Raw genomic sequence first — 27,317 nt, 5'->3', positions numbered from 1 at the left:
AAAAAATAAAACTTCTAACCTGCTATGAAACCATACCTATATGTTTTCTACAACCTTTATGTGAAAGAAGTTCTGATCTTTTTTTTAATCTTAATGCTATTTCTTTTTTTATTTATTATTATTATTTTTTTATAATAGTTATTTCCCAATACTATTTTTTTTCCTACTGTATAGCATGGTGACCCAGTTACACATACATATACACATTTTACCAGTGGAGCATAATTTTTTTCCTCTTTGAACTGTTTTGTGATGAAATAATAGACTATGTTTTACATTGTTAAAGAATTTTACACTAAGCTTAAGTGCTAAGATTTTATGTCATAATTATTCTCTTTTCCTCACTTCCTCTCCTTGATCCTCAACTACACCAGTCTGATAGTAATCAGCTCTTAGGCTGTTTAGTTATAGCACATCTCTATCCTTTCAGAATTAAGATAGTGTATATATGTACATACATACGTATATAATGCATAAATGTAGTTGTGACCAAAAAGAAATAAATTCATATTTTTTATCATCTAAATAAATAAAGTGTGATTAAGATCAACACTGAATTCTCAGGGGTCAGGTGTCAGTGAATTCTAAGCACAATGATATCATTAATTTTCTTAGAGCATCAATATCCTTGCATATGATCTTTTCTACAGGGAGAAGCCTTTTCTACACTTCCCAGTAGCACATTGAGTGACTCCCTTAGCACGTTGTACACACACTTCTTATCAAGTCTTACCTTAACGTAGTTATTCATTTACAGGCTTCTCTCATACTCGAAAGAATTCCTTTAGGAATGGGACCATGTCTTATTCATATTTAGACACTTAGCATATATCACAGTACTTACCACATATTCAGCATTCAGTTAATGTTTATCAAATGTGCTTTCATTCAATAAGTAATTTTCACACTCAAGGAACCTAGGAATGAATGTTGAATGAGAAAATTACTACTGATATCCTTTTGAAAAATATTGTTGCATTTTAAAAATGGTTTATAAATCGATTTACACACAGCCTCTCAGTAATGCATCCACTTGCATACATCATTAACTTGGGTAATTCAGAGTCTTTATAATTAAAGCACATTGGGGTTCAAATTTATTAAGAAGTGTTGAGACATATGAAAATGCATAAAGAGTAAGTACTATGATAAACATTCATGTGCCCACCATCCAGTTGAAGGAATAAAACATTATCACTATTGCTAAAACTGTGTACATCTCCCCAGTCCTATGCCAATCTCATCCCCACCCTGGATTTGGTGATGGTAATAATTCCAGCACATTTATTTTTTCTTTCTTTTAAAAATGTGTGTATGTATGATTAAAGTATGGTTGATTCACAGCACTATATTAGTTTCAGGTGTACAAACAGTGATTCAACATTTTTATAGATTATACTCCATTGTCCAGTACACTTTTTAATATTTTTACTGTTTATGCTTACAATCCTAAATAATATGTAGAATCATATGGCATGTTTTCAAGCTTTTGTATGGTTTGTATTCATTTATACCTTTTTCCCCCTAAATATTAATTTGTTATATTCATCCATGTTGATAACTGTATTTCTACTTCTTTATTTTAATGACACTATTTCACTGATTGAATATAACCATTTAACCATTCTCTTGCTAATGGACATTTAGGATATTTTCAATGGTTTTAATATTAAAAATAAAGTTAAGAATGTGCTTTTTAAAAGTCCTTGCTAAGCCAATTAATGGTATAAATTTAGGAATTTATTTAGGGAAGAGTATCTATTTTCAGACTTTTGATATTTTTGGTCAATAAATGTGCTAATTGGATTTCTATTTGCCGAATTACCTTGGTGATGTGTTCATGACTGACCATGTTTCTTTTTTTTTTTTTGTCTTTTTTGTCTTTTTAGGGCTGCACCTGCGGTATATGGGGGTTCCCAGGCTAGGGGTCCAATTGGAACTGTAGCTGCCAACCTATTCCAGAGCCACAGCAACAGGGGATCCGAGCCACATCTGTGACCTGCACCACAGCTCCCGGCAACGCTGGATCCTTAACCCACTGAGTGAGGCCAGGCATCGAACCCGTGTCCTCATGGTTGCCAATCAGGTTCATTAACCAATGAACCACGACAGGAACTCCTGACCTTGTTTCTAAAGAAAATTAGAAGCAACTTAGAGTTAAGTAGGAAACCAAAATAAAGACAAGTATCATGTTATTTCTAAAAATCTAGATTAAGATCTTGCATCATTTATGTCTAATGATATACAGACCACCTCCCACTCAAGATTATCATGTCTATCAGCAATATTATGACACATATGTGAAAATAATACATTACCTTTTAGAGGTTGAAAATTAATTTTTAAAATTAGTTTTGACCTCAACTAAGGAAGATAAATTGTCAAGTTACATGCTAAACTGATATTCATCTTAAACTTTGAAAATATTTATTTTGTACAACAAAGAGGCCATAAATTTCTCGACTTCAAATGATTGTACTTTTAAAGTAAGATGTATAGATAGCAGTGAATGACAGGATGACAAGATATTTAGCCAACCGTAAGTAAAATCATATGCAGATGAGTTCTGTCATTTTAAAATTTGGGACAAAATGATTTTAAAAGCCAGCTCAACTGTCTAGATATAGTTTGTGTCAATGAGGGAGGTCCTCTGAAATGCAACTGCTCAATCCCTATATCAGTGTTTGGACAAATTACTCAAATATCTAACCCTCTGAAGGCTTTGTAAGTTGTAGTTATTGGACTCTACCCAGATTCAGATGTTAGAGATTAGCCTAAAAGCTGAGGCCTGATTGAAACAGATTTAGGTAGACTAATGGCTGAGACTTTCCAATTCATATTGTTGTAATCTATTAGGTTTTGCTGAATAAGACACAGGAGGATGCTATAATAAAAACCTTTGATAACTGGTCCCTCGAGTCAAGGTGTGTACTTAGGGCATCATGTTTCTCAGTCCATAGAAATGCTTATGTAAATTAAGAAAATATATGCCAATTTTGTGTCAGACTTAGAATGGGTATTCCTGAATAAGACTGTCTCATCAGGAAACTGAGCGGCCTGTGGCCTAAGGAGGTATTGTTTTTCTTATAAGTTCTTTCTTTTCATGAAAAGGGTCTTTGATTCTCAAAATGTATCTGTTTCAATGTAATTCAGTTTGAGTTCATTCAAGCTCAGAAGTCTTCTGAAAAGCTTTCCTTAAAGTTTTACAGTGTATGTTTAAATGCAGCCCACACCTGACGAGTTTCGAAGAAGAGAATTTCATATGACATCAATTTTAATCATCAGAGCTTAGTTTCCAAAGCCTACATGTTTCTATCACAGGGAATTGAAAATTAATAGCATGATATTTTCAAAACATTAGTAAGCTTTTTAGTAACAGATGTTTCTTAATACTATTAAGAGGCAAATGCATAACTTGTCAGTTTGAGGTAAAGGGATTCAACTTCAGAATAATTTTCCTGTTTATAAGCTTTCTTGCAGTTTAGATATGCTGCCATCAGGTGGTAGTAATATGTCATATCCTTGTGGCTTCACGGATGACATTGTGCTTAAAGTTACCAGTTTACCCCACAAAGATTTATAATCATTAATTCACAGATTTTTAAATGAAAATTAAAATAACATAGTGCATCTTTTTAGTTTCAGAGCTAAGGATACTTTTAATGAAAGTTTTTAAACAGATATGTATTGGAAGATGCAATTGGGCTTACTTTCTTTGTTTATTTACTTTTTTGTAAATGAAAAGTTTATATTTCATTTGTTTACATTTTGTAAATAAAAGTTTACTTATAGCCTAAAAAATTTAGAAAATATAGAAAAATAAAATTAAAAACAACAAATTTCATCACCCAAAGATAGTTGGTATTAACTTCTTGTTTTATTTCCTTCCAGTCTTTTTTTAACACGCAATTTTTTGTATGTTTAGGGGATTTGTTTTTGTTTTTGTTTTTGGCTGTGCCTACATCACGTGGAAGTTCTTACATCAGGGTTCAAACCTGTGGCACAGCAGTGACCCAAGCCCTTGAAGTGATAACACCAGATTCTTAACCCACTGAGCCACAAGAAAACTCTAATGGGCTTCTTTTTTTTTTTTTTGGAGTAGTTTGATGAAAGGAAAAGCTACTTATCTGTAGTAATTATATATACAGCATGTTATAACTTTTAAAATTATAAATTCTTTGTAACTGCTTTGTGATTTCTTAATATTACATTGTTGGTTGTCCATAATTTATATAGTTATTCACATATTAGTAAATAATGTATGTTTCTGATCTTCAGTCAAGAGTATTTTATCTCTGTCTTCCATCCACTGCCTATGAAGAGTATCATTATTTCATTGCATCTATACTTGATTTTAGTTTTAACATAAAAGAATTTCTAATTCATCTTTGATTAGCTATATTTCCTCTAGTGCATTTGAAATGAAACTACCATAAAAATTGAATTTTCAGCTTTCAATTATAAATGGCACAGCTTTTTGTTTCTAATTTCATATCATATGAATTTTTTATAATTTTGTAAGTTGTATACAACCAGGTACTGCATATAAACATTTCAAGACCTGTGATAGTATGAAACAAAGCCAGTACATACTTCCTACCAAAATAATTTTTTCTTTTTTTCTTTATAGCATAGAACATTGCATTAAAGAAATACAGTCTGAAGTTAACAAACAATGTCCAGATGTGCAGCTACAAACAACAACTGACTGTTTTGAATGGCTAAATAATTATAATTGTGATTCATTCAAGTCACCTTCCATTCCCCATGGAGATTTGATAAAGTTTCTCAAAACCCTGGTAAAAAAAATTTTTGTTTTACATTGGAATGGGGTGGGTGAAAATGGAATACAATCCTTTTAATTTCTCTGTGTAAGTATTTATTTCATTGACCATATTAGCCTGCCATATCTAGGGGTTGGGGTGCTATTTTGTTTTGTTTTTGTATCTTCAGTGGAATCCAGTAAGCTATTTGTTTTTATTTTTTACTGTGATTTTTATAATGAAATGAAGTTTTATATTAAAGAGGTTAAACATTATAATTCTTGGGTGATTTGTGATGTGATATATACCATGTCAACATTACAAAATGTATTGAAATGTACCACAGTTGTCTATCAGAAAAGTTGATATTTATTATATTTTGTGTCCCTTCACAACTACTCATTTTCTCTGTGCTTATTATTAAACATAATAAAATTGTCATTGATTGTATCTATTAAGTAGCTTTGTCCATCATTCCCTTCTCAACCTGTGGGCATATCCAGTTCTATTCAATCAAGACAGCAATTTATACAAGACCACAGCTAATTGATGAATATTACATTGGTTATTCTTGGCTACCGACCACCCTCTATGTTAGAGAGGTTTTTGTAGCCTTAATAAGAATAGTTATTTTATTACACCTGTGCCTGCAAGGGTAGCTAGCTAGCTTGCAAAAATGGTTTCTCAGAGAAACAGCACAATTGTTAGAAAGCAGGATCTCTATAGCTATGGTTTTAATTTAATTTAGGGAAAAAAGGCTCTGTTTTTGTCTAAACATCAAACATTGAGTAAGGCAGATGTGGAAAATATCTTGAGGTTGTAGATGGCTTAGGATGACAGAATCAGATGAAAATAATTTTTGGCTGTTGTTATTATTGCAGATGTCTCTTTAATGTTTACAAAGTAATAAAAGGAAGAGAAAGAAAGACTATGTGCCCTGAAGCCTCATTCTTTTAAGAAAATCCTCTCACCCATTATCTCTTGAAGGTGGAGCCTTGAAGAATAAATATGGTTGTAGTTATTCCTTTAATTTCTATTAAGAGCCATGTGTATTGAATTTCATTAATATTGATGTAATAATGCTTTCTCATTTAATTAAAAGCAAGAGCTTTTAATTATCTTTTAATCTGTCACACATAAGTCATTCTCTATTCACTGCAGGGCAAAGGCCGCCTTAGTTTTGCTCAAATTCATTAGACTGATAGGCCTATTCCAGACCTAGGTTTTTTTACATAATTGATCATGTTATTTTCAGAAAAGAACCACATTATTAAAACGGATCCAGATTAAAACGACCTTATCAGGTTTTTAGATGCTAAAAGTGTCAGTCTTTATAGCATTTTTCATACATCTATTTCTTTCCATAGAAAGGTTTTTTTTTTTTTTATTAATTATCTAACTCTTTAAGAAACAGAAATCCTCATTGTGGCAGTTATATGAAGTCATTTTCTGAATCGAAGCAATCATACTAAGCATATATTTTAAACCTCTGCAATCTATTATTCTTTAAATGTTTCCTTGATCAAGTCTTTACAGTTATTGAATGACTTAAAGAAACCCAAGGTTGAAGCACTAATATGACCAGTTTCCTCTATAGTTTACCGTAATGCTGGTGTTCTGGACTCTATCTAAGGACATTTCTTTTCCAGAAGTATCAAAGGAACTAAATAGAGGGAAGAGAGAGAGAGGAGCTTCAGAAAGTTCAATGCACTTTTTGGTTCTCTAGTGTATAGTATAAAAAACATGGACATGAATGAAGCCAAGCATCCATTCTGGTTCTGTGCTTTACTGTGTGTGACATTTAGAAAGTAACTTAAACATACTGCACTTTAATGTCCTTATCTATAAATAGGGGCTTAAAGTATCTATGTCACAGAGTTTTCATTATGAATAAGTCAGAAACTGTAGAAGAGTGCTTTTATGTCATAAACAATTATATAGATATTAGGTATTACTATTTATTACAGATAGAACATTAAATTAGCTATCATAGTGCTTAGAGGGACTGAGAGAGTGCCCTGGAATTTGTCTAGGAGTTGCGCATAATTATCAGTTACACATAATACCTGCTAGTTGTTTCCTTGGAGAGAACTGAAATATTCTCAGATTAATTCCCAAAGTAAAATTGTTTTTAATGTAACTCTCAAAAAGGAATTTAAATGAAAGTTAAAGTCTTTGTCGATACAAAATTTCAAAGCTGGCCTGATTTTATGCCACTTGAAACTTGCTTCCATTTTTTAAAATAATCAGCTTTTTTTAAAAAATAATCAACTACTGGAGAATATAATTTAATTCCATTACTCCCTGAAATAGACAAAATTCGAAAAGTCAGCATGTAAGGAGAATTTGTGCATTTGATTCAAAGTCCAAAAAGAAAGTAATTTTTTTGTCCCTTTTCTTGTCATAATTACACCTACCATTATTTTCTGTCAGTTAACACAGAAAGTATAAAGAAGTAATTCTGTATCATCTTTTGAGGAACAATTCTTAGAGTATTTTTTTCACATTTTGAGTTCGTTATTTCTTTGGAGAGAACTGAAATATTCTCAGATTAATTTCCAAAGTAAAATCTTTCTTAATGTGATTCTCAAAAAGAAATTTAAATGAAAGCTAAAGTCTCTAAATGTATTAAATTTTATTTCTCAGGATGGCAGCTATTAGTAACCCCTAGGCATGTGCTACATTTAAAGGTCTCTGTTCTCTATGTTCATTTGGAGTTTTATAATAAGTATACTCATTCAGTCATGAAAATTATGTGCCAGGAATTACTTAGGGGAGTGATCTTGAATTTATTTTTGTTTTAGGCTTACATTTCAGTTGATATTTTACTATAGATTTTTATTTAGAATTTTTAAGCTACAGCTTCCTTAGGACTGTGATTATATCAGGCATGGAGGGCTTAAAACTCTATGTCTAGAAATCCAATTGAAAAATTAGCTCTTCACCTGGGCTTTTACAAAGTTTAAAAGACCATAAAGCTAATATTCTAAAATGTCTGATTCAATTACAAATGCAAAAAAATATTTTTGAAGACCATCAGAGTATTGATTATAAATTGAAACGAATTACGAAATTCTGTATGATTGTATAAATCATTTTTTTCTGCTACTCTTATAGTTAATCACATTTCTAACATTATAATTTATTTTTGTTAGCAAGATTTGTTGAAGAACGAACAAAATCAAGAAGAAATGGTATTGGATCTACTTTGGGACATCTCCTGCCAGAGCAGTGTTTCACTCCCATCAACTCTAAGTGGAACATCTTTCCATTTCCTCTCTAGGACTTCTCTTCATTCGGTTGAAGATCATTCTTCTATGGATATAAAGTCTATATGGGATGATATAAGACTACATCTCCGACGCTTCTTAGTGAGCAGATTACAAAGCCACAATGAAATAAACAATTCACAGCAAAAAATTTTGTTGAAAAATCAGTGCATACAGCAACTCTTGTTTCTTTATCCAGAATCAGAAGTTACAATCAAGTACCAAAACATACAGAGTAAACTGTTGGCAAAACTCCTGCAGAACTGTTTTTCTTCTTACAGCAGAGAATCAAATTTAGACATAATGGCTGATGGATACCAAGGTACAATGCTTAAGTTATACTCAATGATAAAAGAGGATTTTAACACACTACATGAAATTTTAGCTCCGTCCTCAACAGTGAAATTCATTAAAGAAACTTACCTGGATACTTTAACAGAAGAAATGGCAAAATTTCTTGAAAATTTTTGTGAGCCGCAGTTCAAAGAAAGTGCTGTCCGTGTGATTAAAACAAGCAAGAGCTCCAGCAGGCATAGAGGAGCAGTGCATGCTTTGGGTTAGTGATTTTTTAACTTCCTGTTTGGTTTAACTTAAGCCTTTGATATCTTTAATTTTTAAAACTTTTCTATTCGGTTAAACTTAATTGCAAACTTGAAAATAAATCAGAAAATAAATGTTAAGAAATTTTCCACTACACATTTCTCTTATGCATTTCTTTTTCTGTAAGTATAGTAATAGAAGTGTTTTCTTTCCTGTCATTTAAATTGTTGAGCATATTGGGAATATAGGTCAGAAATGCTACCAATAAGAGTTTAATTTTTTTTAATCGCTTAAGTTATTGGGTGAAACATTACATATATATATATATTATACACTCATACATATATATATATAAAACAGAAAAGTTTAATTTTTAGCTCATTGTATCTTCCAAAGCTGAAGCATTAGTAGATAAAAAGAATTGTTGAAAATTTGTTGAAATTTCTTTAACTAAAGTTGGAAGTTCAAAATTATATATTTCAGTCAGCCAATTCAAATAAGGAGCTATTATGAAATACTAATTATAAAATATTATAATTGGATATGGAATTAGAGCATTAACTGTAGCTGATCTTTAAAAATTCCTCTAATCATATTTCTATAATATATATACAGATAAAAAATGATTTGAGGATTCCCGATTTATTCAAAAGGTAAAGGAAAAAGGAAAGAATCTGTTGTGATTAAATAAATTTTTCTTGGTAAAAAATATGATTATTTTGAAAATTATGCTTACTCATGCTTTTATGTAGAACTCTAAGGTATATTTCTAAACAGGTTCATAAACTATTTAAGTGTTTCAAAATTATCAAATTATAGTAAATTGCTCTTTCAATTTATGATCACTGCATAAAAATTTCCACAGCTCACGATATTTTTACCTACCTTACTTAATAAAATACCAGAATAACAATTGCTCTGATATGTGAATTTTCACATAATTCAATGTTTTCTCTTAATTTTTTTTTATTTTCTTCAGGAAGTTATATCACATCATAGAATTATCAACTAATTTAGATTATAGCAGAATACAAAATCAATTAATTTAGGAACATTACAATTTTGCTCAAAGTTTAAAGATTTTCATTTTAATCATTACATAAATTTTAAATGCCTTTTCATAAGTTTACTTATTTTCTAAAATTTTTATATTCTCTCAGAAAATTTTACTTAAAAGTGCTTTCAATATGAAAGCTTTATATGTGCCAAATATAGTTTAGTTTATAACAGAAGAAAACATCCATATGTTAAAAATATGTATAAGTTGCTATGGTGTCTTTAGGGCTGATATTGAGGTGTTTTCCCGTTTGTGAGAAAGAACTATGTGTGTTGGCTAAAATTTGAAGCACTAGCCACAAGTCCAAGTGCACTGATTGTTCTCCAGTTCCTTTATTTGAATTTTGGTATAAACCACTTGTTAAATGAATGCTTTCAATATGCCAGGTAATATGCTAAGTTCATCCCTTTCTTTATTATCCCAATTTCATCAACAAAGAAAGAAGCTTAGAAAGATTAACTTGCCCTGGGTCAGAGTCAGGATTCATAAGTTGGTCTTCATGTCTTCAAGACTCATGTTCTTAACCACCATGCTACTGGATCTTGCCTCAAAGTGTAGAATTAAATGCTTTGTAACTTCTTAAAGAAATTTCAAACAGCACTGTTCAAGTGGGCTCAGTGAAAATCAGTTCAGTTTGGCTTTATTGAGTACCTACCATAGGAAAGGCATTTAGCAGCTGCTATATTTAATGTTTCTAAGGTAGACAAGGTAAAAGGAAGAAAACTAAATGAGTACATGCAGCTAATGCTGTATGAGAACTCCTAAACTAACTCTTAACAAATCAACCACATTTTCCACTAATATTTAACCCAATGATGAAATTTTATCTATTAAGGAAATATAGTTTGAAAATTGTAAAGTAATAATAATAATAATATTTTATAAATACTTAATAAAATTTATAATATTTATATTCCTAGTTGAATAAAATCTAGATAGGCTCAAATGGTTTGAATATTGTCTTTACCCTAAAACTGTAGACATTCCTTAAGTAATAATAGCTAACATTTGTTGAGTCAGACATTGATGTGCGTTATTTCATTTAAACCTTCTAACCACCCAACAGGATAGGTACTGTTATTCATCTTTATTATATAGTGAGGAAACTAAGGCATAGATATGATAAGTAATTTGACTGAAGTTACAGAGTGAAGCCAGGATTGAAATTCAGGTCTTTCTGACTGTGGTGCCCTGACTCTGACTGTGCTATCCTTCCTAAAAGAACAGGGTAGAAATAGCTCATTCCATTAAGAACATTGTTCTGAATCCTCTGTATGCTCAATATACTTTAGTGTTGTCATTATTTTACTTTCCTATAAACTATCCCACACTCTTCTCTTTCAAAGTCTGCAATGCCAATTTAAAAGGGTTTTTTTTTTTTTTCTTTTTGCTTGTAGTACTTATTTTGTGATTTACTGAGTTATCTTAAGCTGACCTTGTATATATACTTGTTTTTTTTCGGCTTTATTGAGATATAACTGAAATGTAATGTTGTGTAACTTTAAAATGTACAACATGTTGATTTGATACATAATATTTCAAAATGATTACCACCATAGCTTTAGCTGATATATTCGTCATATCACGTGATTACTGTTTCTTTGTTTGGTGAGAATTTTTTTTTTTTTTTGTCTTTTCTAGGGCCACATCCGTGGCATATGGAGATTCCCAGGCTCGGGGTCTAATTGGAGCTGTAGCTGCTAGCCTACACCACAGCCATAGCAACTTGGGATCTGAGCCGCATCTGCGACCGACACCACAGCTCACTGCAACACCAGATCCTTAACCCCCTGAGCAAGGCCAGGGATCGAACTCACAACCTTATGGTTCCTTGTTGGACTCATTAACCACTGAGCCATGACGAGAACTCCGGTGAGAACGTTTAAGATTTATTCTGGTAACAACTTTCAAGTATGTGATACATTATTATTAACTATAGTCACAATGCTGTATATTAGATCCCCAGAAATTATTAATCTTCTAACCAGAAATTTGTACCCTTTGACCAAACAGTATCTCCTTATTTCCTGCATCCTCCATCCCCTGGTAACCATCTTAATACTCTCTGTTTCTATGAGTTCATTTTTTTTTTAAGATCTCACGTATAAGTGATAACATATAGTACTTATCTTTCCTTGTCTGATTTTTTCACTTAGCATAATGCATCCATGTTGTGCAAACTGTATGAGTTCCTTCTTTTTCATGACTGAATAATATTCCATTGATATATCTCAATCTCACTTATTCTTTTTTTTTTGGTCTTTTTAGGGCTGCAGCCATGGCATATGGAGGTTCCCATGCCAGGGGTCCAATCAGAGCTTTAGCCGCCGGCCTACGCCAGAGTCACAGCAAATCGGGATCTGTATCACATCTGCGACCTACACCACAGCTCATGGCCACGCTAGATCCTTAACCCACTGAGTGAGGGCAGGGATTGAACCCACATCCTCATGGATGCTAGTTGGGTTCGTTAACCACTAAGCCACAGTGGGAACTCCTCACTTACTCTTTATACATCCATGCATAAATGAACACTTAGATTAATTCCTTATCTTGACCATTGTGAACAATGCTGCAAATAAACATAGGATTGCAGATATCTCTTTGATATCTTGTTTTCATTTCCTTTAGATTTATATCCAGAAGTGGAATTGTTGATGGTGGTTTTACGTGTAATTTTTTGAGGAACCTATGTACTATTTTCTACAGTGTTTGTACCAATTTATGCTCCCACAAACTTTGAACACAGATTCCCTTTTATCTCTTCCCTTTTTAAAGATAGCCAGATATATGGTGACATCTCATTGTGGTTTTGGTTTACATTTCTCTGATGACTGGTGATTTTGAGCATCTTTTCATGTACCTGTTGATCATCTGTATGTCCTTGGAAAAATGTGTATTCAGATCCTCTGCTCATAATTTAATTGGATTTTGTTGCTGTTGTTATTGAGGGATATGAGTTTTTTATGTATTTTGGATATTGATCCCTTACTAGATACATGGCTTGCAAATACTTTCTCCCTATCCTAGGTTGTCTTTTCATTTTGTTGGTTGTTTCATTGGCTGTGGACAAGCTTTTCTATTTGATATAGTCCCACTTATTAATTTTTGCTTTTGTGGCTATGCTTTTGGTATTATGTCCAAAAAAATCATTGCCAAAACCAACATAAGGATCTTTCCTCCTGTGCTTCTTCTAGGATAGGTTTTTGGTTTCAGGTCTTATGTTTAAGTCTTTAATCTATTTTGAGTTAACTTTTGTGGATGTCGTAAGATAGGGTCTAATTCCATTATTCTGCCTGTGTTATCCACTTTTCCAAATACCTTTTATTTAATCCTTTCCCCAATGAGTATTCTTGGTTCCCTGATCAAATATTAGTTGACCGTATATGTAAGCGTTTATTTCTGGGTTCTTAATTCGGTTCTTGATCCGCATGTCTGTTTTTGTTTTGCTGTTTGAAGAAAAAGATGAAATAATGTTATAATTTAAATATTATAGACTTTTGGTAATTTGGTGATCCATCCTGGGAAAGAACAATATTACTTCTACAGATACTCTTTCAAGTGATTAAGTTACTTTTGAAATTGTATTTTCTTTGGATTTGTTTGTTTGTTTGTTTGTTTAGGGACGCACTTGTGGCATGTGGAGCTTCCCACGCTAGGGGTCAAATCAGAGATACAGCTGCCGGCTATACCACAGCCACAGCAACATGGGATCTGAGCCTCATTTGTGGCCTACACCACAGCTCCCAGCAATGCCGGATCCTTAACCACTGAGCAAGGCCAAGGATCAAACCTGCATCCTCATGATGCTAGTCAAATTCATTTCTGCTGAGCCACAATGGGAGCTCCTTCTTTCGATTTAAGGAAAAGTTGCTGCTGCTTTTCTCAGTGCTTTGAAGAAGAGAGGATTGTTTATGGGTAGTGAATTTTAGTTAAATAAATTCTCTGTATTTTAATATGAAATGATATGATTAGGAGATTTCGATCTTAAGATAAATGTTATGGTCCCCTGTGTATCTTTTTCTGAATTTTTCTGGAGGTTATTGTTAGCTATTACAGAAGAGATCAAGCCTCCTAGGACACCACATCTCTTCACCCTGTTATGCCCCTGAGATGAAGATCTCCATTAGATTTCTGATGACAGTTATGCTTGTTATTTTCTAACCCCACACTGGTAGGAGCTGGAATTTCAAATAGCTCAAAACAGTAATGGGGAAAAATTTTTGAAAGAAAAAGTTGTATCTTGATTCAGTTATTACAAATTCCTTTAAAATAATAATATAATTTCTGGTGTTTTTTTTTGTTGTTGTTGTACCATTGCTGAATAAATGATATTGTTGATCAGCTTTTTTCCCACTGTTTTATCATACTTGCTACATTTTAATGAAATACTAGTACATTACTTGTTTACAGTTACTTGCTTTCAGAAGGTAAAAAATACAGTTATCAGGAGTCAAGGGTGCTTATCCTCAATCTCCCACCCTCTTGTTTGTGATCTTTGATAAGTCATTTGACCTCTTCAGACTGTTCTAATTGATAAAATGAAAGGGTTATATCAGGTAATCTAAGCTTTAACCCTAAACTTATTCTGGGAGTTACCATTGTGGTTTAGTGGGTTAAAACCCAACAAAGTCAGTGGGTTAAGGATTAGGCATTGCTGCAAGCTGTGGTGTGGGTCGCAGATACAGCTTGGATCTAGCATTGCCATGACTATGATGTAGGCCTGGAGCTGAAGCTCTGATTTGACCCCTAGCCTGGGAACTTCTATATGCCACAGGTGCAGCTTTTAAACAGAGAGAGAGAATAAAAAATTTTTAAAATAAACTTATTCTAACTCCGTGATATGGATATCATTCTACGAGGAGATATTATACCTACAAAAGGTCACTGGAAACTGTCACATTGATTTTCTCTACTCACAGTAAAGCAGTATTAGCTGGCTAATTGTGTGGCTTTGTATGCCACTTGTAGCAAATACAAAACTTCCTTTAGATCTTTATCTGTGTGATTTTTCTTCCCCAAGTGAAACTTGAAAATAACAATATGGAAACTGGCCATGTCCTGCGGTTACATTTTTAATGAGGATGGGAGGGTAAGGAGGGGAGTCTGTAATTAAACAAAAACAGGAAGTAAAGTCTCTCCTTCCAGCTGACATCTGAAGCTATTGCTAGTAATTCTTTGGGGGGCTTCCTCTTTGATCCCACAACAGACTCTTTTTGTTCTGTTCTATTTTTAGTTTCAATTTTTTATTTTTGTAGGAGGATTTTAAAACAGACAAATGAAAATTAAGATCACAGGCAAAAACTGGAAATGCAGTATTATTCTGTATTGTTGATTGAAAAGAAATCCATATGTCTTTTCTCTGGCATGTATTTAAAGAAGGCAAAGCAGGAATTTAATAGTGACTTATGTTTTTTTTCCTGGGGAAGAACCAGCTCATTCTTGAAATGCTATAAAGTAGGCATGGACAAAATACTTCTTCTCAAAAAAGTGTCTCTCTAATCATACAAACGCCTGTATAAGTACAGAATGACAGCCTCAGAATGAGGCCTATAAAGCATGGGAGAGTAAGTGATCTTTCCTTTGAGTCTGTGGGTAAGAATTTCATGCACTATATTACACAATGAGACGGTTGTACATGTTAAACTTTTGTAAATAATTTTAGTATTTTTTTCAGCATGTAAAGAAAGTCTAAAGTGATTTGAGTTTTGGCATAATTGATCCTAAAGCCTTCCCTCCTGCCACTTCTGTTACATGGCATGTTCAGTGCCATCTTGAGGCTTCTCCTGGAACGTGCTAGGCCATCCATGATATCAGTAGAGAGAATGGGCTTGTCTTCTCTTTTCCTGAGCCAGGAGGACATCCTGCATTCAATCTAATTCCTTTCCGTACTGTCTCTCTCTCCATGGTAAAGGTACACAAATGATCCACCAAGGTGAAGGTGAAAATTAGCACTATGTGGCTTTTATTTCATCCTTTATATAAGAATTAGGACAGGACAAATTCTTCATTCCATTTAAGACAGTTTTCTGTATTAAAAGTCATTTCTACCTACTCTGATTCTTGAGTTTTGTTAAGGCACAAATAGCTTAGGCTCTATTTTGCACTGACAACTTGAATAAAACATACACTTTGCAAAGGATGCTACTCAGAACATGAATTCACTATTAATTTTGTTGTTATTTTCTCATTGATGATCTTCATTTTTCCTTGTTAACCTATTTACAAGTATATATAAGTCAGTTATATAATAGATGACTGTTTCTTAGGTGCTTTTAAATTTGCCATGCACCATTCTGAGCACTTGATGTACTAATATACCATTTGATTTCTACAATATTTCTGAAAATTTGAATTATTATCCCTACTTTATTTTTTGGCCACACCCATAGCATGCAGAAGTTCCTCAGCCAGGGATTGAACCTGTGCCACAGCAATGACCCAAGCTGCAACAGTGACAATGCCAGATGCTTAGCCCGCTATGTCACAAGGAAACTCTGATTATCTCTACTTTATAGTTTTAGAGACTGAGGTTGGACAAGTTAAGTAGCTTTCCCAAAAAATCCCACTGTTAGGATGTACCTCAGCAGGGATTCAAATCCATTTTTGAATAATGACCAAGCCTTAAATACTGCCTTTCTGTCTCTCAGTAAATGAATTCACTTGTCTAGTTGAGTTTGTTTCTGCCCTACCAGGACGGGAACTCCCAATAACATTTTTAAAAACTAAAAAGATAAATAAAATACTGAGATTTTTAAAACCCTAATTTTTTACTTGGAAAAAGAAATTGCCTAGTTAAAATATAAATAACACAGAGTTCCTGTTGTGGCTCAGTGGGTTAAGAATCCAAAGAGTATCCATGAAGATGAGGGTTCAACCCCTGGCCTTGCTCAGTGGGTTAAGAATACAGTATTGCCTCAAGCTGTGGCATTGGTCATAGATGTGGCTCGGATATGGTGTGGCTGTGGTGCAGGCCAGCAGCTGTAGCTCAGATTTGACCCCTAGCCTGGGAACTTCCTTATGCTGTAAGTACGGACCTAAAAAAGGAATCAGTTAATCAATCAATAAATAAAATTGAAAATAAAAATAAAAGTAACATATGAAGAGAAAATGAAAACAATTGTAAAGAAATTATTGAAAAGAAGTTAAGAAGGAACTGATTCTGGACTTTCCGTTGTGGCTCAGCAGAAACGAATCTGACTAGTATCCATGAGGATGCTGGTTTAATTCCTGGCTTTGCTCAGTAGATTAAGGAACCGGAGTTGCCATGAGCTGTGGTGTAGGTTGCAGACCAGGCTCGGATCTGGTGTTGCTGTGGCTGTGGTGTAGGCTGGCTGCTACAGTTCATATTCGACCCCTAACCTGAGAACCTCCATATGCTGTGGGTGCCACTCTAAAAAGACAAAAAAAAAACAAAAACAAAAACAAAAACAAATTCTAAAAGTGAAAAAATTTATTTTGCAGCTATTCTATATTGAGCAAAGAATGTGGACAAATAATACACAGTGGGATTGATGAAAACCAGAAATTCAAATTCTTTAGAAAATGGGTTGCTAAGTCACTATACAACTTTTTCGAGACTTTTCTGATTTCTGCTTTCCCCTGCTAAAGTTATATATGTCATTCCGTGTCTTGATTTATGGACACAGTAAGTGTGACTGCTTGGCTATTTTGTCCTGTGTAAAAATGTTTACAGGTTTTTACTTTTACAGGTCATGGATCCCTGAATTCTTATTTAACCTAAGGTCATTTTCCAGTGGACAGTTATAAGCTTGAGTGTTGTTTAATTAATGTGTTTTTTTCTCAGATCCTCAGAAAATGTAATATGGGATTTTTGGTTGTCATGCTGTTAATCAGTTATTAGTACCAAACATTTTTTTTCATAAATGTTCAAGAAGAAAAGTTTAATAAACAAAAAAATTTGGTAAAAATCCTTTAGAAATAGTCTTTCGAACAGAAGACTGAGAGTTGTAATGGTTGTTCATGTACCATAACATTCTTCGTTATGAAAATCAAGTTGGTGGATGTACATTATGAAGTAACATTGTCATCATTTATATATAAGTATGAAAATCTTTGACCCTTAGTATCATATCTGTGAAGTGAAATATTTGGTTTAGAACATATCTGCCTCAAAGTGGCTGTCATTTAATATTTCCACCTTTTCTTATAAACTCAAGGGAAATCTATGTCTTTTACATCTGGGACTATTAACATTATTTCTCTAAATTGGCATTTTCTGAGGGTGGACTGACCTCTGCATAGGAATTTATTCAGGAGAAACTGCTGGTAGCTTTAAGAATTAGACCAGTCAATTGCTCACATGTGGAAATGTGAAAAATAATCCTTAGCTTTGGGTAAAATGTTTAAAAAAGTCATAAATGGATTTCCAGTTAGAATGTCTTTTGCCCCTGTCATTCTTAAAATTGAATTTGTATTCTCTTGTTTACACACATGTTTTTAATTTACTTCTAGTCTTATCAGAACATTCATGAGAACTTTGATGATTGGACTATCTAAATGGAGATCTAAAATTGCACATGTAAAGAAATAAAAAATTACTTAAAGTGAAGTACAGTATATTGCCTCAATCAAAAGCAAAACCTATCAATGTTTGTTTTTGTAACTTGCAACATTGAGTAAAATCAGAAAACCCTTGCCGACTATTCAGAAAATATAGCTTTCCCTAGTACTAGTTTCATTTCTTCCATAGTAGACCCATAGGAAGTACCAAGTTAACAGGTAAGTGCTACTGAGAGATGAAACTCTAATAAGGCCTTTGGAATTATGATGCTAGTGAAATATAAAAGACTAAATAATTTGAAATTTTACTACTTTAGATTTCTATGCTATAATCATACTGAGCTGATTTTAGAATAACTGTCATTATATTGTTTGTCCTCCAAGGTAGAAATTACTTAAAATTCGGTATTAACATTTTCATTAGCAAAAAACACACAGTGCTAATAATCATGGTAGCAATTACTGGAGTAGACACCTACCCAGGTTTGCGAAACAATCTATCCTGAAAAGAAGAGAATAGCCTCCAAATTTTATAATGATCATTATGAGAGAAAGTTATATTGTAAAATTGTTTTATAGTGCCTTCCTATATCTTTTTTCCAAACTATGCTGAAATCAATTATTATCATCATTGTTAATGTTCTTTTTGTAGCGCAATAAAACAGTGATCCTTCAGCTATTTGAAGAGTGTGTACTTTTAATAGATATTTTCCTTAGTCATGGTTACAAAAGCCACAAACTTCACAGTTATTGGTGTATGGGTCTAGTTAGTAGAGCCTAAACCTCAAAGAGAAATAGGAAGTGGAGCAATCACAGTCCCTTTAAGATTTAATAGCAAAGATTTAATGTGGAATCTGTATGTAAAAATGAGAAAAATCCTTGCTCGACTTTATAGACAAGATATTACCGCACAGATTTGGTTGAAGCTTTATGTTCACTCAGTCCCTCTAAAGAGCCTTGTGTTTTTATAGACACACAACTGTTTGAGCAGTTGGCCTTAATATCTCATTATTCAGATTAAACATATGTAAATTTGTACAAGCTCTCTATGTTTATTGATAAGTGATAATCTCATGTTTTGCATTATTTCTCTGATACACAGACAAGAAAATGTAAGTCCTTTATATTTCTGTGAAAGGCACCTGTAGGGATTTGAGTTACAGAAAACCATGTGCTTTCTTGACATTAATGACCATATCTAATAACAGAATTACTAAGTATTAAATTTAGTGAACGTCACTCAGTCAGGAACCAATGAGAGTTTACTTTTTAGTTTTTGTTAAATTTTGATCATGTGCCAATGTTTCTGACACAAAAAGGAAACCGGAAATCAGATGTTTAAATACAATAAATACACTGATAAGGTTTGCATTCTTGTGTTTTTTTCTGCTATCCTGGTAATTCTTTAAGGGTCTGTCATTTTCAATCAACAGAGAGTATGTGTGATCAGTATATCTGATAAACTTGTCAATGCCTCTTTAGAGAAGAATCCCCCATCCTATTCAGTTCAGACCCCCCTTGCTTCATTTCAAGTATCATCTTGATAAGACAGAGCTATGTCACAGGCATCTGTGTATAGCCAGCTCAGTCTACAACTAATTTGTGCAGGAAAAAATTAAATCAGGAGGTAAATTATTTCATGATTGCACATTCCCAACAGAGTTGGGCATCATTCTGAAGAAAATATCAAATAATTGGTTTCAGGCCGTGTCAGACACATGCAATTCCCTTCTTTAATGGCTGTGTGTGGTAGCACCAGGCCTCAGGGGTCAGCAAAGAACTGGAAATAGCTTAGTGCCAGGCACGGCAATAGAGAGACAGAGCACATAGGAAATGAAGTGGCAATAAGTGCAATCCATAGGGGAAATGTGCTTCACTTGGAGTTTAATATATCGGCTCAGAATCTGGCAGGAAGCCATGCAACAATTGTTTACCTTTTTGTCAGCATCTGCATCTGTTCTGTTTTGTAAACCACACTTAACTCTCAGTCGGTAAATGCTGGAATCAATAACAACTGTTAAGGGATTTCCTTAACCCCCCCCCCCCTTTTTTTATATTCTATAACAAATGCACACTACAAACAATGTTTGCCTTAGATTAACAAGGAACAGACATTAACAGGGTCAAAGGGATTTGGTTGGGAACATTTTATAGCTTCTTGGGTTTACAGTAATTATATCTGTGTGATTTGAATGTATTTTGTAACCTATCCAAATTAAACTGTTAAAAAAAATGCTAGCAAGCAGTAATGAAGATGATTTTTTATAATTATCTTAAGTACTGTGTATAGAAAACTGCTGGCACTGTTTGTAATAATTTAGTTCTGTGCAATATTGTGTATTACAGCTGCTATGCAGAAATATTAAGTTGCCTTTTGCAGTTTTAGGAAATTAGTGATTATATCCAGCAGTACTAATTATTTTAAACATACAGTTATTAAAAAAAAATTACACACCACAGTGAGATATAAAAAAGGTTCGATCTGTGACTAGTGCCTATAAAACTAAATATATCATTAGTAAATGCAAAAGAAAGAAAAACACTACTTTTAAGCTCACTGTCTTCAGGGACTGAGTAGATAAATGTTGTCATAAATGCGGAATTGTTACAATAGTTATGGCATCACTTAAAAGTGAATATCACCAAGATCAGAGTAGCACATTATTGCTGCTGGGATTTATGCTTGCATCTCTCCATGTACTACTTAAAAAATTTACTCCTTAAAATTTCCCCAGACACAATTGCTAAGTTGCCTTGTTTTTACTTTTAACTTCTTCATATCTGATTTAACCCAAACTAATTTTGTTTTCTTCTGTTTTACTTATATAAAAAGCATTAAATCTTAAGCTTTCCCATTAATTTTTGTCAAATATATGACTGCTTTGGAAAGTTCACTGGATTACCATAAGTCACAAATGAAATTTGTGAATTATTTGATCTGGTCACCTAGTCAAGATTTTTATACTCTTGTCTTTTTAAAATTTTATGTCTGTTTCTTGTGAATATTTCCATTTCCTTGACAATTATTTTGCTATTTCACTTATCTAAATTACTTTGGCCAGCATTTTTTGATAATTTGTCATATTTTGTATTAAATAGATTTAAATAGAGATAAGAATTTGAATAATAATAACTTTCATATGCTCATCCATACTGGAAGGTACTTTGGCTTGCTTCATTTTCTTGACTGCATATTACTTGTTTTTTTGGCATTCTTTCCTGCACATGAAATTAATATATGGTAATATACATACAACTACATGTTATTTATAGTTGTGTATTATAAATTCATTATTTCCTAGAATATCTAGGTTTTTTTATCACCCTCAGAGTCACAATCCAGATTTCATAAATTTGCACTTCAAACTGTGTATTTGACTGCTTTCCAGTCCTCTTGCTTGGTATGAATGAAAGCAAACTCCAATGATGTTTAACAAGAGGGCCCTTATAGCCTGTACTCTAAGCATATTTTCAGGTTTAGAAACTAGAGAAGAGTACTTTTGAAAGTGTATATTCTATCTGAAGATAACCTATTTTTTATCCATTCCATTATGACATTTATATGATTCAGTAAAAGTGAAAACACTTAACACTGCTGCATGGTCTGATCTGTAAACATAAAGAAAAAAAAATTTAATAGAAAGTTTTGTCTCCAGATTAGAATCTGCCATTGAAAACCATAGGCAAAATTCAGAAATCATCTGTCACCTTTTATAATTACTTACCAAGGGAAAAGTGGTCAGATGGTACCAAATATCTCTCTGCAAATTTAAACAACATAAAAGCAAAAGACTTTAGCTTCTATTGTTTGTGCTTTTCCTCGTTGGTAACTACTTGATAGGAATTAGATTCTTTCTTTTGCCATTTCATGTTAAATATTTTAAATCACATCCTAATCAAAAAGTGTTAGGATCGAAATTTTCATACCAAAGGTCAAAATGTTCAAAGTTTTATTGTTCCTAAAATAATCAAAATGGCTATCTTGCATTTATTTTAGCATTAAAATTAACAATCCTAGCAGAGCTTGAAAACTTGTAGTGGTTATTATATCCTAATGGAATATGTAAGGCACTCATGGGGGCTGGATATTGTCTACAGATCATTAACTAATTTTTAAAAATTGATTGTTAAAGGTGGCCCTCTATTGCATTAGGTGAAGGCAATAATCATTATTCCCTAAGCAAAGGGAAAATTAAGTGCTAATTAGCAGGTTATAAAGTGTGCAACAGTAGTTAGAACATAGGAAGCATTTTCCTTCTGGTAGCAAATGCTATCTGGGGACAATAGTCAATAAATTGATTGCTGATAACTAATTTTATTTTTCAAATCCTGCAAAGTAATATTAAATGTCATGAGGTTACTCAACACCATAGCAAAATTTCTGTATTGAAATCTTAACTTGTAATAAAATTTGGATATCGTGCTTTTAAAATTATTATTTTAGATTCTATCCTATACATGATCATTTATTTGCATGTAGTAGTTTATTATTAATTAGACTTTAAGAACTTGAAGCCTATTAAGTTATAGTTTTATTTCATTTTATGAAAAATGTCTTTGAAAAAAAATATGTGGCTTGTATTAATTTTAAAAATAATTTCATATTAGCTTTCATAGTAGTGAAATGAGAACTGCTAACTTATCTGTGTTCACCGTTTGAAGCATCTGACCTTTATTGGTGATGTGGTAGAGCTGACTTATTTTATGCTCTTAGCTATTATGCTATAACTTAGATTTGATCTAGAAAATTGGTTTTTAAAGTATTTTAAGGCAATATCTCCATGAAATAAAGGGTTGAATGCTGAGATTTTTTTTTTAATATAATGGACATAGTTCTTAAGGTTAACTTTGATTTATAATAAACATAAGAGAACTTTGAAAAGGCAGCCTCTGTTAATATAATTTTTGATTTCTCAGGGAAAGAACTGATTTTTTTCTTTTATAAATCAATAGTTAGAATTTACACACGCTAAAATAAAAATCTGGTCTCCATGTTGAATCACTCACAGAAATAAGATTACTCATCTAGTATCACTTTGGAATCACTCATGCCACTTTGTGATAAAAACAAAGGGACACAGCTGCTTCCCCAAGTTAGCACAAACCTTTTGGGACCTTTTCTAGCCTCCAAGTGAATTCCAAGCAGATAAGTCTCACTTTGGCAAACCGAGAATCTTGGCTGACCGAACATCTGTAAATGACTGCTTTCCAGTCCTTTTGCTTGGTATGAGTGAAAGCAAACTCCAGTGATGTTTAACCAGAGGGCCTTTTCAGCCTTCACTCCAGCTTATTGTCCATTGTTCCTCTACCCATCTGGTACAAGGACTACAGGAAAACCCTTAAACATATGCAGAATTCTCATTTATTGCTCAAATTTACTCATTTTCTGTTTCTTACAACCAAAAACTTAGGAGAAGTACCATTTTATCAATAAGTGCCTTATTTAAGTTACAATAAGTGCTCTGATAATGTTCTCTTTATATCATTTGTGAAAAGCAGAATGACTCATAAGCTGATCTAATTGAGGCTCTTTCTCCCTTAGGTCCCTTTGAATTTTAGGAACATGTTGGATGATCCTATTCCTTGCAGGTTAGAATCATAGGCATATTCCACATCAGGCCCTTGCATTGCCCTGCTACTTTGGACTAATGGTAAGGAAGTCTGGCTCTGACATATCTAGCTCCCTGGAAGATGCCAAAAGTTGGAAAAGGCAGAATGGACTATTCCTCATTAGGAAGATACCCATATTTACTTCTCAAGTGGCAGGACTTTCCTACAGAACTCTTAGGAGAAATCAAGGAGATTCTGGAATTGGTCTTCTCTAAAGACAACCAAGAGGGGGAAGAGGAATGCTTCGGGCATGAACAAGAGCTTAGAAGTTGGAATGAGATTGTGAGATAATAGAGAAGCAGTGCGAAAGAGTAAGTTAATTTAAATTTTGATGTGTGAATTCAAATTGTCCAAAAAAACCAATATACTCAGTAGATTTTAGCTACGTAAATTCAGAAGCATGAATACCTAAACTGATGCATGTATTCATTTGGACCTCAGTTCATTAATTATGATTTTTTTAAGTGTTAAAATTCCTGTGCTCGCCTGCCTCCTTCAGGATTATCAAGGTTATTGCTGTCTTTCCAGCTATCCTCTCATGGCCTGGGGGTGAGGGAGGGACACTTAATACTGCAGGACTTGTAGCTTCTGAGCTACAAGTCCTGGAAGCTTCTGAGTCAGATAGTCTTGCTTTGCACTCTCCCTTTACCACTTGGCAGCTTTGTGGTCTCAAATAGGTTGCTTATCTTTTATGAGTGTCAGTCATTTAATCTGTAAGATGGAGATGATAATAAAACCCACCTCATAGTGTCTAAGTATTAATATAGATATTATACATCATATCTGACACAAATTAAGTGCTTTGTTGTTATTGTTTTTAAAACATATATAGCATTAATCTGGCAAAGTGACTTGCCACCATATGTTAATGTAGTGTTCCTAAACGCCCATGAATGACAAACGGCTGCATATTTGTTATTTTTAAATCAATTTCTCATCAAATACTTCATTTCATCTTTAAAATGCTTCATATAATGATGTCTGCAGTGCTATATTAATTTTTTTCAATTTAAAAATCACTAATAGTAATGAAGTAAGGCTAAACTAAAAGAATAATATATCTGGATTATCTCCTTTGTTTATCATCTTGAATCTGATGGTCACTACTTGTAAATGACTGCCTGATCTAGCTCCAGCCCTGATCCCACCCCACAGCTTTGTACTTCTAGAGCTTAATGTCTGTTTTTCCGATCCTCTGAATATTCCACAGGCACGCCACACGCAGCATGGACAAACTGGAACTCCTCACCATTCTGCTGATCCTAGGCCTCTTCCCCAATCCAAGTTAATGCCACTAACCATCACACTCAAGCAGAAACCCCTTCTACCCTCTCCCCACCATCAAAAGAAATACCAAGATTTTATATTTTTCCTCACCACCTACGCATTTACTTTCAAATTTGTCTCTTCCTCTCCATTCCTGTTATTGAATTCTTTATCATCTCTCATTTGGACTGTTAAAATAGATTTGTTTTGCTTTTTAATTGGATCTCTTACCCTTATTCTTGTTTTCCTTTAAAACATATGCCAAGCACTCACCACTCCCCTGTTCAGGGCTCTTCAGTGGCTCCTCATCACTGTCAGTCATAAACCCCAGGTACTTAGTAGAAAGCAGGCCTTCTTTGACCTGAAACCTGCCTTCTTCAGCCTCATTGCATGCCTCTCTTCACCTCATATTTTTCACTTACTGAAATGACAGCAACCCCTGCTCATGCTCTGTTGTCTCCCATCTCCCACCTTCTTCCTCCCCTTCTTTGCCTAATTCCCTTGATCCCTTATGACAGCTTATGTGTCATTTCTTCCAGGAAGCTTTCTCTGGGCTAGAGCCCCTAATCCATGCTCCCACAGCATCTCCATATGCCTTTCTCAAAGCTCTTAGCATATTCTATTAAAATATCTAATTAGGGGTCTGCCTCCCCATATGGACTCGAAGCACCTCAAGGGCAAGTATTATTTATTTTCTCCAGCATCCAATCCACTGCCTAACACACAACAGGAGTTCAATGAATATTTTTTTAACTGAATCATTTTCTTGAAATAAATCAGTATCTGGAGGTATAATAGAGTAACCAACTAATCAGCTTACTAATTGAGGTCCCTACTATTTCCGAAATATGTGCTAGATAGAATCCCAAAAAGCATCAGGCCCTACTTCCCATTTAGACTGAGGAATAAAATATGAATATATGAAAAGATGCATGGGAGTTATGCAGACAAGCAGTTACAGATTTCTGAGAACATGATTCCTGTAGTTAAGGGTCGCTTTTGACACATCCTGTCCAGGATGAACAATATGAAAGAGAAGTGTGTTGGTTGCAGGGTGGGCAGGATCTGGAGAAGCAGAAGCAGGAAGAGATGAATGACAGTGTTTACTTTCTGGTGCTTTCCTAAAGAAGCCTTATTCTATAGCTCAGCCCTACTCTCTGCTACCCACTCCCACCCCCAGCTCAACTCTGAAGCAATTAATAATATTTCTTTTGAGAAAAATTAGTTTCCTGCAAGTAATTTTTTCCAAAGTTTAAAATCAGTTTGTTAGGTTTTTTTTTGTTTTTTTTTGTTTGTTTGTTTGTTTGTTTGTTTGTTTTTTGTCTTTTTAGGGCCGTACCCATGGCATATGGAGGTTCCCAGGCTAGGGGCCCAATCCGAGCTGTAACCACCAGCCTACACCAGAGCCATAGCAACGCCGGATCCTTAACGCACTGAGCGAGGCCAGGGATTGAACCCGCAACCTCATGGTTCCTAGTTGGATTCGTTTCCACTGCACCATGACAGGAACTCCTGAAATCAGTTTAAAGCCTAAATGCTATTTGGTGTCTTTAAGTGCCTTCAAATCTAGGGAGTGAAAAGGACTAACTCATGAAGAAATATGAAAGGGAAAAAAGCTTATATTAAATTAATATTAAAATATATAATATTTTATAATATAGTGTTATATTTACTGCATCTATTATACCATATTATACTATATATGTATAATATATAATTACATTAAATTAATACATTTTATAATATAATATTATAATAAATATATTAAAGGCTCAAATTAATCACCAAGTGATTTGCATAAGACTTTAAGTATATTAGGAATTCAGAGAAGGGAGATTTTAGTGTAAGGAAGAGCAAGCTAGAAAAATTCTGTGAAGGATTTGGACTTGAGTTTGGCCTTGAAGGATGTGTAGTTAAGGGAAAGAGCTTCCCTTGCTGTTCAGACAACAGCCTCGGAAGAGATTACTGTAATTTTTGGAGACCATGAAGAGACCTGTGACTGGCACATAGGAGCTATTCTGTATACTCTTGGTGAAGGCATTAGCCTGGACTCTAAGCTCATGGTGACATCTTTGTTCTTCCATTCCTCATCTCTGCTTTTTATGCAAAAAAGAGGGGTCACTATTAAGAATGTGGAAGTTCACCTAATAAAAGAAAAAGCTTAAGAATTAAACCTCTGGAAGGACAGGAACTGAAGGATATCCAGAGACCTGAGCAAATGGAACTCAGCTTTCAAGCTATATTTCATCATTTATTGTCTTGGTTTCTCCCCATGTGATGGCTTTATTT

The 27,317-nt window shown here is 33.7% G+C and overlaps 1 protein-coding gene across 5 annotated transcripts in view; it reads left to right on the top strand.

The window, feature by feature from the left end:
- Positions 1-27,317, top strand: part of KIAA0825 (KIAA0825 ortholog) — a 402,395-nt gene that overhangs the window by 54,921 nt on the left and 320,157 nt on the right. For 4 of the 5 annotated variants that reach the window (XM_047778295.1, XM_047778296.1, XM_047778298.1 and 1 more), the window contains 2 exons: positions 4,631-4,799; positions 7,919-8,588. In XM_047778295.1, the coding sequence (XP_047634251.1) occupies positions 4,631-4,799; positions 7,919-8,588 (839 nt within the window). Of the gene's footprint in view, positions 1-4,630; positions 4,800-5,644; positions 5,775-7,918; positions 8,589-27,317 lie in introns of those variants that run through there. The other variant, XM_047778297.1, reaches the window with a different exon arrangement.

The sequence above is a fragment of the Phacochoerus africanus genome, chromosome 4, assembly GCF_016906955.1.
Source record: "Phacochoerus africanus isolate WHEZ1 chromosome 4, ROS_Pafr_v1, whole genome shotgun sequence".
Taxonomy (NCBI): domain Eukaryota; kingdom Metazoa; phylum Chordata; class Mammalia; order Artiodactyla; family Suidae; genus Phacochoerus; species Phacochoerus africanus.
Note: the sequence above shows the minus strand (reverse complement) of the source record. Positions and strands in the feature narration are given on the sequence as shown.